The sequence below is a fragment of the Salvelinus namaycush genome, chromosome 32, assembly GCF_016432855.1.
Source record: "Salvelinus namaycush isolate Seneca chromosome 32, SaNama_1.0, whole genome shotgun sequence".
NCBI lineage: Eukaryota > Metazoa > Chordata > Actinopteri > Salmoniformes > Salmonidae > Salvelinus > Salvelinus namaycush.
Window position 1 is genome coordinate 5,847,161 of NC_052338.1, and position 14,745 is coordinate 5,861,905.

At 45.8% G+C, this 14,745-nt stretch overlaps 1 protein-coding gene across 1 annotated transcript; it reads right to left on the reverse strand.

Annotated features, from left to right (window-relative positions):
- Positions 1-903: 903 nt before the first annotated feature.
- LOC120026768 (PR domain zinc finger protein 1-like) lies at positions 904-14,527 on the reverse strand. The gene is made up of 7 exons (XM_038971486.1): positions 14,490-14,527; positions 13,227-13,533; positions 8,590-8,709; positions 6,306-6,549; positions 3,633-4,510; positions 3,400-3,528; positions 904-2,788 (listed from the first exon to the last, which is right to left on the reverse strand). Exons 1-7 carry the CDS (start codon positions 14,525-14,527, stop codon positions 2,216-2,218), a joined length of 2,289 nt encoding a protein of 762 aa, XP_038827414.1. The 3' UTR covers positions 904-2,215.
- Positions 14,528-14,745: the final 218 nt, after the last annotated feature.

Here is a 14,745-nt window from a genome sequence, read left to right on the forward strand (position 1 = left end):
AGTCTGTGTAGCCATTTGATTAGATGTTCAGGATTCTTATGGCTTGGGGGTAGAAGCTGTTTAGAAGCCTCTTGGACCTAGACTTGGCGCTCTGGTACCGCTTGCCGTGCAGTAGTAGAGAGAACAGTCTATGACTAGGGTTGCTGGAGTCTTTTTAGGGCTTTCCTCTGACACCACCTGGTATAGAGGTCCTGGATGGCAGGAAGCTTGGCCCCAGTGATGTACTGGGCCGTACGCACTACCCTCTATAGTGCCTTGCAGTCGGAGGTCAAGCAGTTGCCATACCAGGCAGCGATGCAACCCGTCAGGATGCTCTTGATGGTGCAGCTGTAGAACCTTTTGAGGGTCTGAGGACCCATGCCAAATCTTAGTTTTTTTAGTTTTTTTCGTGCCCTCTTCACGACTATCTTGATTACATACTATATGCGTATGCTGAAAGGTGGTAACAATAGTTTCACAGATTTTCAAGAGAGCTGAATATCCACAAAGGTGACATTTTCTCAGAAGACATAATCCGTATTCAATGTTATTAGCACAATCATTCAATCATTATTAGCACATTAGGTATAGTCTGATGGTAAGTGATGCTGATTCTAGTGAACATCATTGCATACTCTCAGTTCCTCTATTTTCTAAGAAAGTGAACTCAAGAGTTTTGAGTGGGCCGTCGTATGGGACTTTCTAGAGTTTGGTTATGAGTAAGAGAGGGCGAGAGTATGTGGGGGATTTGTGAGGGGGTGTCTGTGTGTGCGTTCATGTGAATGTGCAAATACAAGCATGTTGGATTTTTGAAGCGAGAAAAATAGAAAACTCAAAAGACATCACATTTTGAAAAACAACATGTTTAATGTGCTACATTTATTACAAAAGTATCATCAAAATAATCTCTGACATAAAGTATCCACATATCATAACCTTGGTCCAAAAATAAACTACATAGACAAAACTACAAACGTGTATACAAAAACAATTATAATTCACACAGTATTAATGTTAGAACAGTTCCACCATTTTGGTTTTAGGTAACAGAAACCTTGGTGCGCATGGATCTATTTCTGGCTTTTTCCAGTGAGAGCGAAAACGTACAGCTCTCGTATGAGGTACTATTGTCAATAGTTTTGGTAAAATAACAAGAGTCGAGAGCCATTCACCTGAGTGTATATATACAGTGGTACTAGGAGCAGACTGAGTAAAGGGGCAAGTGCAGTACAGACTACATTGGGTTCATTCTCACATACTATATGGTTCAAGCTCTGATTCAGATGACACTCGCATCTACAGTACCACCAGTATAGAGGACGAATGAAATAAAACTTTAGCGACAGTGGGTAGATAACAAACTAAATCAAAGAGAAAGAGCTAGAAACACAAATAAATTCAAATAAAAATACACGGTCTTAATGTTTTAACATACAAAAAGACACACAAAAAATAGAGAAACAAACGTTTTACTTTTTATTGCTAGTTTCTGTGCAGAAGTACGTATCTCCAATACATCACTAAATGACTCACAGGAAGTCCTGAGAAGCTATTTGCATTGAACTGGAACATTATAACATTTGGACTACTTTTAGTTTGCTTTCCTCTCTTGTTACATTACATTAGAATACACTATTTAAGTTTTTTTTTTTAAGTTATGCTACATAAGTTAGACCCGTTTATCCTCATATTTTATTTGATTGTTGTTGTTTTTTGGCAAACGCAAACACATACACATAGTTTCAAGATCCCTGATCTACCCTTTTTTAGCAAAAAATAAATAAACACACACAAAGATTGTCCGGTAATAAAACATTAGATATCGCAGTAATAGTTTGTGGCATTGGTCCAACGGTTTTCCCAGGAGTAAGCCTCCTTGGAAGTGTCAAGACGTAACATTACGTTAACAGGAAAAATAACCACTCAACTGAACAAATATAGCTGACAAACTCTCTCACACATTCCATGTAAATTACACCTGTGAACCGGAGTGAAACTTCACAGCGAATAAGAAAACACCCTTAGTTAGGGTGGAAGTGCAATCACTGAACACACTGGCCATGTCTTTGTTTTGCTGCTCTCTTATTGGCTGTCCATAGTCTCTCTTCCCCTCGAGGAAATACTTATTTGTACTCGAGGATTTTTTTTCCCAGATTGTGCTCTGGCTTTTCAGGAGGTAGACCCTTAAAATGTTTCTTGTTCCTTACCCCTCCCCACAAGGGTCCTTCTACTTCGCCTACTGCCCTTGCGTCTTCACCATTGGCCGGTTGTAGAGGCGTACCACACTAGCCCTCTCCTGATAGGCTGAAGTAGAAGTGTGCGATGACGTGGTGGGAGGAGCTGGGGCGTTAATGGCCGCCGTGAGGGCCTTGAGCAGCAGGGTGGCTTCACTCTGGTCCTCCTTGCCCTCTCGCCCTTCCAAGCTCCGGGCTACCCAGCGCTCCACTGCAGCTTCCAAATGGGCTGGTCCTGCCCCTTCAGGCAGAGTGTCCGCCTCGGGGCTGGTGTCGAAGCGCTCGACCAGCTCGCGGATGTGGGTGTGGGCATGTGAGTTGGCGTGGACCTGGGCAGAGGCGGGGCAGCAGCTGCGCTGGTGGATGCGCAGCGAGAAGCGATGGAGGAAGGCGCGGGCGCAGAGCGGGCAGCAGTGGGGGCGGTCGCGGGCGATGTGCAGGCGTCGGTGCAGCTTGAGGTGGATGTACTGGGTGAACTTGGTGCTGCACAGCTTGCACTGGTAGGGCTTCTCACCTGAGTGGAGCCGCAGGTGGGTCCTTAGGTTGCTGGTGCTGCTGAAGCGCTTGTGACACACCTATATGAATAGGAACAGATAGATAGGAAAGTTCAGGTTAGGATGATGTTGTGATAGTGATATCATGAGAACAACTGGGTGAAACCAGGCTCCTGGGTTTCTGTTGTTCGCCCGCCAGCCAGACAGGGCCTTCCCTGGTTGCATGCTAGCAGGGTATGACCCTAAAAAGGTGCTAGAGACCCATAGGAGAACCATTTGAACAACCCTTTTTGGTTCCAGGTAGAACCCTTTTGGATCCAGGTAGAACCCTATTGGTTTCCATGTAGAACCCTTTCCCCAGAGAGTTCTACATGGAACCCAAAAGAGTTCAGCCTGGAACCAAAAAGGTTTGTTCAAAGAGTTCTCCTATGGGGACAGCCGAAGAACCCTTTTTTCTATAAGTGTAGACTGCTTCTTTTGAGTGGGAGATCACTGAACCCTACCAGGAAAATCAACACAGGACTGAGGTCATGATCACACCCACATAGTTATAAAATAATGTTCAACAAAAGCCCAGGGATTCCTTACATCACAGGGGCAGGGCAGGGTGAAAGTCATACTGGCACGCAGGGGTGTGTGTGTGTTTTAGAGCTGAAGTAGACTGGAAAAAGCAGATCAAAACACAAACATACCGTGCACTCATGTGGTTTCTCTCCAGTGTGGACCAGGTGGTGCTTCTGCAGGTGGGCTAGCTGGGTGAAGCTCTTCTGACAGAGGTGACACTGGAAGGGCTTCTCTCCACTGTGAACTCTCAGATGCACCTAAAAGACAAATGCCTCGGTTAGATAGGAACCCACAATAAGACAGGAATAGATTGGGCCACCAAAGAAACCAAAAGTACCACCTATGTCTATAAGATCCTCACCTTGAGGTTGGACAGCTGTCCGAAAGTCTTGATGCAGACGTTGCATTCGTACTTGATCTTGCCGTTCTGTTTCTTCAGGGGGTAGGGGAGGGATTTGTAGCCAGGGGCAGCAGGTGGCGAGGGGCTGCTCTTTGGCATGGCCAGGCTGAGGTTCATGGCCTCCTCACAGCCACAGGGTGACGGCAGGGGTGTCTGGTGCTCCTGCTTGGGAAGGGGAGAGGGGGTGGCTGGGGTGGCTGGGGCTCCACAAGGAGGTGACATATTTGGGGTCCTCTCCTTCAGCCCTCCCTGAGTAGCTCCGGGGTAGGGCAGAGGCACTGGGAGCAGACCAGGCTGGTGGGTCATGGAGGGGTATGGAAGTCCATCGCTACTCGGGTAGCTGCTGTACCGCAGAGGGCCTCTGGAGGGGAGCATCCCAGGGAAGGGTGGGGGGTACTCGGGGAGGAGGAGGGGGTAGTGGGGGCTGCTGTATGGGGGGAGAAGCTGGTAGGGGGTTTGAAGGGGTCTGGAGGGATGGTAGAGGGGGTAGGAGGACACTAGGCCCTTTCTGTGGCCGTAGAGCCCTTGGAGGTGGAGGTCGCGGGTCGGGGAGGGGGCGGTAGGGTGGCACTCTGGGAAGCCGTAGACGTGAGATCCCAGGTTGGGCTCTCGCTGGATGGGTTGAGGAGAGGGGATGGGTCCCTGGTGGTCCCGGTGGTCCTGGGTCACCTTCTCATTCTCTATCTTCTGGCTGAAGTCCATGATTTGGTTGTCTGGCGTGTCGGGCGGAGTGTCTCTTTCTAGCACCTCCACGTCAATTCTCTCCTCCCCCTCATCCTCTCTCTGGTCTGTCATCTCCTCCTTCTCTTCGGATTCTCTGACATCTCCGATAATGTGTTCTATAGAAGAAGATAAAACACAAGGTCGGACATAGTGGTTGGGTTTGAGTGTGTATGAAATACACTGCAAAAACAATTGTCAACCTTGCCAATCCACACAATAATACAACTTCCATCCGTCCTTTGTGTAGACCTAATGAGCCATTATTCACTTATCACTCTGTAATAGGACAGTATTGATGGGCAAGTGACAAAGTTCACAGTCTTAACGGAGCGAGAAGTGACTGTAATGACGCACCACACTCACACTCGATCTCTCACATCCTCCCTAGCACTCCCTCTTATGGTAAATGATGATGATGGTTTCAGTTTTTAGATGAAACTTCAAAGAGTTCACGGTTTCTGTCTGGCACTATGATAGCAATGTTTTCATTTTGATGTGTGGGTGTATGTGGGTATGTGTCATGTAGGATTTGTAGTAAGACAAAGAGCTTTAATTTTTGGGACGTTTCTGTCGCAAGGTTTCAGTTACCGCACAAGCGTGTTTCTCGGGACCGCAGGAAGAAATACATTTGCCATTTAGTTAGCTTGTTTTAAGTCCTACTTATGTTTTATGTGAATATCTGTGTAGCTTAGCTAACGCATTACTCGCTGTTTAACAGAAATTGCCTTACAACCAGGATTAAAGGGAAATTCAAACCACTGCAGGCTACAATAGTGCATTAAACCGTGCACTAGTGATACTACAAAGCTTAGGCGTGAACTTTCAACTGTCACCTGTTCAGTGCCAACCTGTTCATTGAAAAAATTGTAAGCCATTTAATTAGGCCTATAAATTGGTCAATTTAAACCGAATGTGTTTGGATAAACTATTTAAGCTACTTTTATCGTTTATTGTTTTGTTGAAATTTTAGAGGCCTAGTCTATTTACTACAGTCTTTATCAGGGGTGTCCCCAAGTGTGTGAAGTACACAGTAAAAAGGACTGTGTCAATGCAGTTGCCATTGTAGCCTAGTCAACATTAGTCAACAGGTTGAATGACTGTGTAATGTAATTATAGTTTAAGAGGGCATGTCTCCTTACAGAATTTCTGGCAACAAAACTAGTTGTCATATAATGAGTGGACAACTTGCCATACCTGAATTTACAGCTGACTATGACTCATGGACTTTACTTGACCAGGCATTGTTGAGATGACTTTCTACTCCTTTTGAGATTTGTGTAAGGAAGAGTGAGTGTGTTTGTGTGTGTGTGGGTGAGCTGTCTTCTACATTAAGGCAGGTGTAGCCGTGTATTGTGTTTTGTCAGTAAGTCTCTCACCCAACCATGACTCAGGATGTATTCCATAACAATGCCACCCACTCCAAAAAGGGGATAAGACAGGAAACGGTTTCCGTCACACTCAGTCTCATTGTTTACCATGTAATAAACTCAGTTCTTATCAATATGAGACCAAAATACTACGTTGAAGACAATAATCAAGTCTGTGATCGGACAAAAATGGCTCACCTTTGTGTCATCTTATCGAGCAGACACACACACACACAGATTTAAATCCCCTTTTTATCTGATATAGGTATGAAAAGAAAACTGTCTCACTGTTCACCATCGTTTCCACCTAGAGACAAACATACACACCTGGCTGTCTTTTACTACATTGCCCACTCAGAGAGGTAGAGAGTAGATGGAAAAGCAAATCAAGGAGAGAGAACGATGAGTGCAGAGGAGAGAAGAGTAGAGGATGGGAAAGACGAGTGGAGAGGGTAGAGGAGAAAGAAACAAGGAGAGGAGTTGAGGAGAGTGAACAGATGAGAGGAGGGCAAATTAAAAAAAAAAAATCAAAGATGGTACTCACTTTGTTTGAGCTCGTCACCCGGTTGGCTGCACAGTCTCTGGGCGAAATCTTGGCTGTACCACACCAGCAGCTCCTGCTTGGGCTCCACGGGCCGGCTGGTGTAGAAGTAGACGTCGCGGCCATTCTGGCACGCCACCAGGTTCTGTTCGGACAGCGAGCGCGCCGGGTTGACGTAGCGCATCCAGTTGCTGCTCCGCACGTCATAGCCGTCGATGAAGTAGTATAGCTGCCTGCCGTTATAGATCTGAGAGGGAAAAGATGGGAGAGTGAAATAAGAATACAATGCAATAATAGAACACACACACACTTGTATTTAAACATAGTGTAACATCAGTTAGTACACAACTTTGTAACCGACTGACCTCTACTGTGTTGTTACATTCACTCATGACTGAAATGTTCACTGTGGCAGTTGACAAACATTGTCACAGTATACAGATAGAAAGCGTAGTTCACCTCTGCCATGTACAGAATAGTCTCCTATATCCTCTTCGAATGATCTGGTTCTCGTTCCACCTGGGTTGTTTCTTGAGTGTGTGTCCCTGAACTACTGTCACTGTCTGGTGTGAAATCAACGCTGTCACTGCTTTTATCAGCTGCTAGTTAGACTGACGGAGAGGGGGCAGGGCAAAGAGTTTGAACGCACGCCCAGACAGACAGACAGACATTTTCTTCTCTCTTTCTCTTTCTGTCTCTCACAATCTGGTTGGGGGGTTTCTCTCAACATGCCCAGACTTGAATGGCTGCTTCCCACCAGGAGATGCAGCATATCGCAATATTGTCAACCGTAGGCATTTCCATTACATTTCCTCACTTGTCAAGTTGTCAATCACTTATTAAATATAGGGTGCACTGTAATTGTTTTTACTGGCATCCCTTAAGGAAGTGTAAGAGGGGTTGTGTTGGCAGACACAAACACACACAAATAGATGGTGGCACGTGCTCACAGGCACACACACGTCACACACGTCCACACCTGTCCCGTGAGAGAGTGTTGACATACTCTCGAGGCGAGTCAGACTTTCACCAATTTGCAGTAGTAGGACAGGATGGATCTGGTTAACAGGAAATGCCAGAAGGAAGGTGAAAACGTAGGACAGAAAGCCCTAACAGGGAAACGACTCAGAGAAAACTCCTGAATTAGGCAAGTCACCGCCGGGAGACAGAGAGAGGACGAGGGTGTGTGGGAATGAGAAGGAAGTGTGTATGAGAGAGAGGGGAACACTATCAATCACTTCCTATATGTCATACTTGTTGAATGGGTTGAATGGTACTTGAGCACTGGGAAGGATGTAATTGTTGCGTGCGTGTAAAGATCCACAACTTCCCCAAAAATCTGTCCAAAACCCCTGAATACATATGGGCTTCTGAGCAATGCATTTTTGTTTCCTTTTAGATGGGAAGTGACTGACTTGGTGTGAAACTGTTCGACCACTTTTGCTTCTTTTTCCAAGAATAATTGGAGAAGAAAACTAGGACGAATTTTTGGAATTTTCGAATCTCTTTTTCCCGTCTCTTTCGAGAAGCAGTTCCCATATCTACTTGTTAGGTAAGGTATTGAGATTTCTCCCCTAGAACCCACAGTATAATTTCATTCACCTGCTTTCATGTCTGTACCAGCTCTCTCAGCTCTCAACCAGCTCTCACATTCTCGCGTCAGAATTAGACGTTCAAACGTCAAATTTCAAAGTTGCTCCAAAGTCAAATTTGTGTTTAATGCATTAAGTTTAGGCATTAACTCAGCATTTTTAAGTTAAGGGTTACGTTCAGGAATTGACTACAAATTGTGAAGGTATTAACTCAGAATGGTTAAGGTAAGGGTTAGGGGCTGGGATAGGCTTAAAACAAAAATATCACTGGATAAGCACTTGCAACCTTTGGAATCAGAGGCAGATGCTTACGCCCATCCACCATCCCTGTCCACAATGCCCTAGCAAAGCCCAAACCTACTTGAAGGTAACAGCGCTCACTGTTGCCCCTAGTGGCTGGTTTCCACATCATCTCCCGACATCTTGACGTCTTCAGACATGGATGGAAGTTGAATACTAACTTGTATCACGGGTGACCTGGCTGGTATTTACAGTATGTCTTCATATACAACTCCAGCTGACTGAGAGCAAGTTCTAACTATTTTTGGTTATCCTGTTTCCTTTAAGTATGCCAAATCTAATTTGTTGCTGCCAAAATCATGTTAGGACAAGATGGGAAGAACTTTAATGAAAAGGACAATTGGACCAAGGCCAAACAAACCGTGTGTGTGTGAAGGGTTATTCCGCCAACTTACCCTCCAGAAGTATTTCCTGTCGGCCTGTTTGGGGACGTTGTATTTGGTGTAGATGTCACCCTGCAGAGGTCCGAACCGAGTCCCCTGAGGAATGTACTCTTTGCTGAACACGCCTGTCACCTAAACACAAGACGATACATCATCAAACAGTTAGCCTTAGAACCAGATTTCAAGACAGCACAAACAGATCTGGAACCCATGCTATCAAACATTAGAGTCAGTCAAACAGTGCCAGTTCCTTAAGACAGCCTTGACCATAGAAATAGAGTTGTTAGAAGCATGAGGCTGCAGTCATTAAATGAATGAAGGGAATTGCACTTTCTCTGACCTGCTTCTCTGACCTGCTGACTGTCCTCATAAACACCATTGACTTAAAGCCAATTTATGCTTGACCCGACAATGTGGTTGGAGGCACCGAATGAATGGTGTGACGCAATTGCAGAGCCTCCGGAGCCATGCAGAGGCCAAATTGAGCTCTGTACCGCATCGCCGTGCGCCGACCAACTGATTTAACAATGCGGAGGGGCCCGTATAGCTCTGCATTGACAGTATAAACACGAACGCACTTCCATGACAACGTACTTCACAACAGCTCTGCTCTGCTCAGCAAAGCTCGAGAAGTATAAATGCCCTGACTTCTGCGGAGGCCGTATTGCAGTGAACGCTCTACGGCCGCCGCAGACGTTGGATTGACCATGCAGAGCCCTTTTACAGGGACAGAGACGGAACACAAATTACCTAACTCAGCTCACCGCTGCCCCCGCTGGTGAGAATGACCACCAGTCTCTGTAGTGCCTGGACTTTTTCTGGTACGTGTTCAATGTCTACACTCTGACTCGGAGTTTACCAGACTCAACTTATACACTTACATGAAGTAAAGAAAAACACGCATCCACAGTTAACTCGAGAGCTGGCGTAAGGAAACAGGGAAATAGCTACAGTAGGACTGACTCTCTCCCCTGAGCCTTGACGGCCAGGAATAGCAACCTGACTCATACTTCAATAGGGATTCTTTAGAAAGTACTGGAAGTTTGAATAAGGCACAGGGGACACCCCCGCTTGGCAGGGAGCATCTGTGAGACGCACCCATAGCTTGGGGGGGGGTCTTAAGGGGCTTTGTCTTGAAGATCTGTTGAGTCCTGGCCAGGGGGTGACGGAGGGTGAGACGAGAGTGAGTGTGACAGGGACATTGTGTGGCCCCGTTTTAGCGTGACTAATGAATGAGCTGCGACGGGGCTGCTGATTAACGACCGCTCAGCCAGGTTTATAAGAAGACGAGGAAGGAGGGAGGGGGGGGGGGGAGTAGAGGACTCGCTTCTTGACTGGACCACGCCACCACTCTCCCTCCCACCTTCCCCCCTAACTGTCCCTGCTCGGGAATAGGTCCTCTCGCAGCCAGGAAATACAGCCTGTGACGATGCCTGCCCTGCGCCCCAAACGAAAGTTAATCGTTGGAGCTTAACCTATTTACCCACCTCCTCCCCTCACCCCCTCAGCCCCCCCCCCCCCCCCCCCCCCCTCTTGGCACACTTAGGTGTTACGAAGAGCGTTGGAAGGAGGAGTGAAGGGGGGAGTGACCCCTCTTCTATACTAACCAGCCAAATCCTTCCATTCATGATCTTACGTGTGGCCTCAGCTGTTTACTGGGAAGACTTTCCAATAGATGTTGGAACATTGCTGTGGGGACTTGCTTCCATTCAGCCACAAGAGCATTAGTGAGGTCGGGCACTGATGTTGGGCGATTAGGCCTGGCTCGCAGTCAGTGTTCCAATTCAGCCCAAAAGTGTTTGATGGGGTTGAGGTCAGTGCTCTGTGCAGGCCAGTCAAGTTCTTCCACACTGATCTTGACAAACTATTTCTGTATGGACCTCGCTTTGTGCACAGGAGCATTGTCATGCTGAAACAGGAAAAGGCCTTCCACAAACTGTTCCCACAAAGTTGAAAGCACAGAATTGTCTAGAATGTCATTGTATGCTGTTGCATAAAATATTTCCCTTCACTGGATCTAAGGGGCCTCACCTGAACCATGAAAACAGCCACAGACCATTATTCCTCCTTCACCAAAAATTATAGTTGGCACTATGCATTGGGGCAGGTAGTGTTCTCCTAGCATCCGTCAAACCCAGATTCTTCCGTCGGATGGTGAGGCGTGATTCATCACTCCAGAGAATGCGTTTCCGCTGCTCCAGAGTCTAATGGCGGTGAGCTTTACACCACTCCTGCCGACTCGTGGCATTGCGCATTGTGATCTTAGGCTTGTGTGCTGCTGCTCGACCATGGAAACCCATTTCATGAAGCTCCCAACAAACAGTTATTGTGCTGACTTTGCTTCCAGAGACAGTTTGGAACTCGGTAATGAGTGTTGCAACAGAGGACAGACGATTTTTATGCGCTACACACTTCAGCACTCGGCGGTCCCGTTCTGTGAGCTTTTGTAGCCTACCACTTCGTGGCTGAGCCGTTGTTGCTCCTAGAAGTTTCCACTTCACAATAACAGCACTAACAGTTGACTGGGGAATCTCTAGTAGGGAAGAAATTTGACGAACTGACTTGTTGGAAAGGTGGCATCCTATGACGGTGCCATGTTGAAAGTCACTGAGCTCTTCAGTAAGGCCATTCTACTGGCAATGTTTGTCTATGGAGATTGCATGGCCGTGTGCTTGATTTTTTAGACCTGTCAGTAACGGGCATGGCTGAAATAGGCGAATCCACTAATCTGAAGTGTTGTCCACATACTTTTGTATATAAGTATTACATTAGAACTCAAAGAGGACCAAAAAAAGTCATATGAAAATTAATTAGAATTTCTCTTTCTGTTAGTCAATAATAACTTGGTGAACAACTGAAAGAATCACAGAATTGAAAAGTAGTACTTTTGCATAATCGGCAATCGCCATGACTAAACAATGACTGGTAACAAACAATGGTTGGCAAGGACTAATAAGTATGTGTGAAGTTCCCATAGGTAGTTCATAGGTTTTATTTTTGATTCAATTGGCATGTGTCTGTTTCCTGTCGATTCACACACCCTCTGGCACTGTGACCTTTACTGGGAAACACACACACACACACACACACACACACACACACACACACACACACACACACACATACACACATACACACATACACACATACATACATACATACATACATACATACATACATACATACATACATACATACATACATAAAGGTAAGATGCCAAGACATGGATTCCCCAAGCAAATGCCAACTACTCAGGGGAGAAATTGACATGATGCCATTATCAGAAAGGGAAACTTCTCTGAGGCTACAAAGCCAGCCTTACCAAAAGACTGTAACATGTTTGAAATGTTGTACTTTACACGTGTGTTTTAGTGAGACACTCATATAAAAAAGTTCTGCTTGCAAGTGCAAGTAATGTTGCTGTCTTGCATGCAAGTACAGTAGAGTTGAGGGTCACTTTGCCTCTGCTGAAACAGGAAAAGAGTTCTCACAAACCCTTGGTGTGAAAGTGAAGTCTTGCACTGTGTATTCAACTTGCTACATCTGGTTTGGCTGATGTTTGTGTTTGTGAGGGTGGAAGGAGACGAACAAAGTCATATAAAACCGTACCATGCGTTCAGAACCACAGTTTTCACACCTCTCGCAGGCCTAGGCAGAAAAAGCAGCAGAGAGAGGAAGAGAAGAGGCGCTCACAGCTAAAGCAGGGACATCTAAGCGTTGCTCGGATGAAAATACTGAGAGAAGGAGGAAGGAACCGTATGCTCACTTAACCACACGAAAAGTGAAGAAGATTGACCAAGTGAGAAGAATGCAAGAGAGAATTACAGCCTTTTTTTTCCCAAAAAGAGAGAGACGACTTTTCTGCCACAATTTGAAGTTCACTTTTCACAAGAGCATGGTGTACATTTTAGGACACCCTCGGCCTAAAACCTCACACCTCAGATCCCTTCTCTAGTGAGTCATAATAAGGCCATGCCAGTCAGCTGATTCACTGACACTCATAGCCTGGAGATATTGTGTAGAAGACTGATTCACCTAAATGGAGGGAAAGGAGGGATCGAGAGGGGAGGGGGAAGGAGGGCAAGAGCGGGAACTGTTGATGTGATTTTACGGCTCAGGTTGGATCAACTGGATGCAGCAGACCTGGTCCCTTATGCCTGTTTGTGGTTGGAAGATCCTGGCAGTGAAGAAACTAAGGTGATTGTGATGCAATATGGAAAAGACATAATGACAAGGTATTTGTTTCAGTATTGCAGCTACCTGTTCACGGAAATGTGTGTGTGTTGACCCAGAGACGTGATTGTAATACTGACCTAGAGACTTGGTAACGGTAAAGAGGCTAGGGGCTTGTACCGGTGCACACGCGAGATGGCCATCGTGACACTGAACAAACCAGCAATGGAATGGAGAAGCTCTTGCTCGCACCTAACACGAGCCTTGACCACAACTTGTCATTGACCTCTGACTCTCCCAGATTCATTCAGACTTAATTAATAGAGTATGTAAGAAAGACATGGTGCATCACAGTAAATGTCAATACACAAACATGCACTTGGCTGTGAACGTGTACTGTATTCCCCTCCTGGTTCTAAATCTGGCGCCTTCACAGAAATGCTGATTTTAAATGTGATTTCTAATAAAGTTCCTACCTCATTCTCTGTGCTGTACTCAAAGGTGAGGTTGCGGGGTATGGACGTCATGGCTTTGGGCACACCGAAGCTGGGGTCCGACACCTGGTCAGGGACAATGTAGGTACAGTTGAGGGCAAAGTCGTCCTCTCGCCACTCCCTCATATCTGGGTCTGTCTCCAGCTTCATCGTAACACTCTTTGTGTTGATTCTCTCTTCCCCACTGGACTTGGTTTGGGTTGGGGTGCTTCGGTACGGTGTCACTTTGGTGATACTTTGTTTTTCTTGGGGGCCCTCGTCTTTAAACGCGTTGGTTAAAGCTTGAGGTCTGGAAGAGAGAAAAGGGAGAGAAGGGGTCTCATGCTACTTTATCCTAGCATGAATAAAATGGTATGTTTGAATTCACTAGTGACAACTAGTGGAATTCCTTTGCCTTGCGTCTTGTTGTCACTTGTCATTGTCACTTGATAAGCAAAACCCTGTACTGTGAGAATTGATTGAAAGTGACTTAATCTCACTGCATGATAGGGTGTTGACAATGTTTGTCGTCATCAATATAATCCATGGAGCAGCAATATATTGCAAAAAGGCAACAGAACCACTGAATGACAAAATGATCAGCAATGTAATTCAGCCAAAACATCATCAAGCTAATAAATTATTGTTCAATACTGAATCAAGTCAACATGCTTAATTTCACCAAAAATCCATGCAGCTTTTCCATTCAACCCAGCAAAAATATTCAACATATTCCAAGCCCCAATATTAATCTGAATATCGCCAAGGTTGATCAAATCCAATCCAAATCCTAGTCCATCAAGTAAGTGTAAACAAGTCACCTCCATTTCTCAACCCCCGTTGTTGACCATGAGCTATTTTCCCAATGCAAACTCAATCAGACCCAAGAGGTCAAGCCCATTCGGTGCTGTTCATTCACTGTTCATTCACTCAGCATTGGCTCGAATACAAAGTTCACAATTACTGTATTTGACGTATTGCTTAAACACCTTCCTTCTAAAAAAAAAAATGGATTGTCATACAGGCACAAAATAGGAAGCAGTTGACAATTACTTTTAGACAATCATTTTGCTGTGGGATCATCATCTCTTTGGTAAGGTCATCCCTCGCTTCCTCTCTTTTTCTTGTCTTCTACTACTTCCAGTGTCACTCTCACTTTGTTTTTCCAGGAATTCCTCCCTGTAAGATCCTTCGGGTATCCAGGCTGTGGCCACTTTGCCTCTGCCACCAAAACTCCCGAGCCACCGTTGGGCAATGCTTTTTTACCCCATCCTCTCGTCCAATGGGAAGCTGCCGTTGGCCATGTGACTGAGAGGATTAGTTGGACGTGCGCCAATTGACACACAACTGGTGGCTTTGGACAATTCCCTGAATATACACTTGGCCGCAAGTGACTGTGCACACACACGCGAACACACACACACAAAGGAACACCCCAGGGCCCACGTAACGCATCCAAATGAATGAAAGAAAGAATAGCAGATGGCTGGCTTGTGGCCACTGACAAACACACTGAAACACA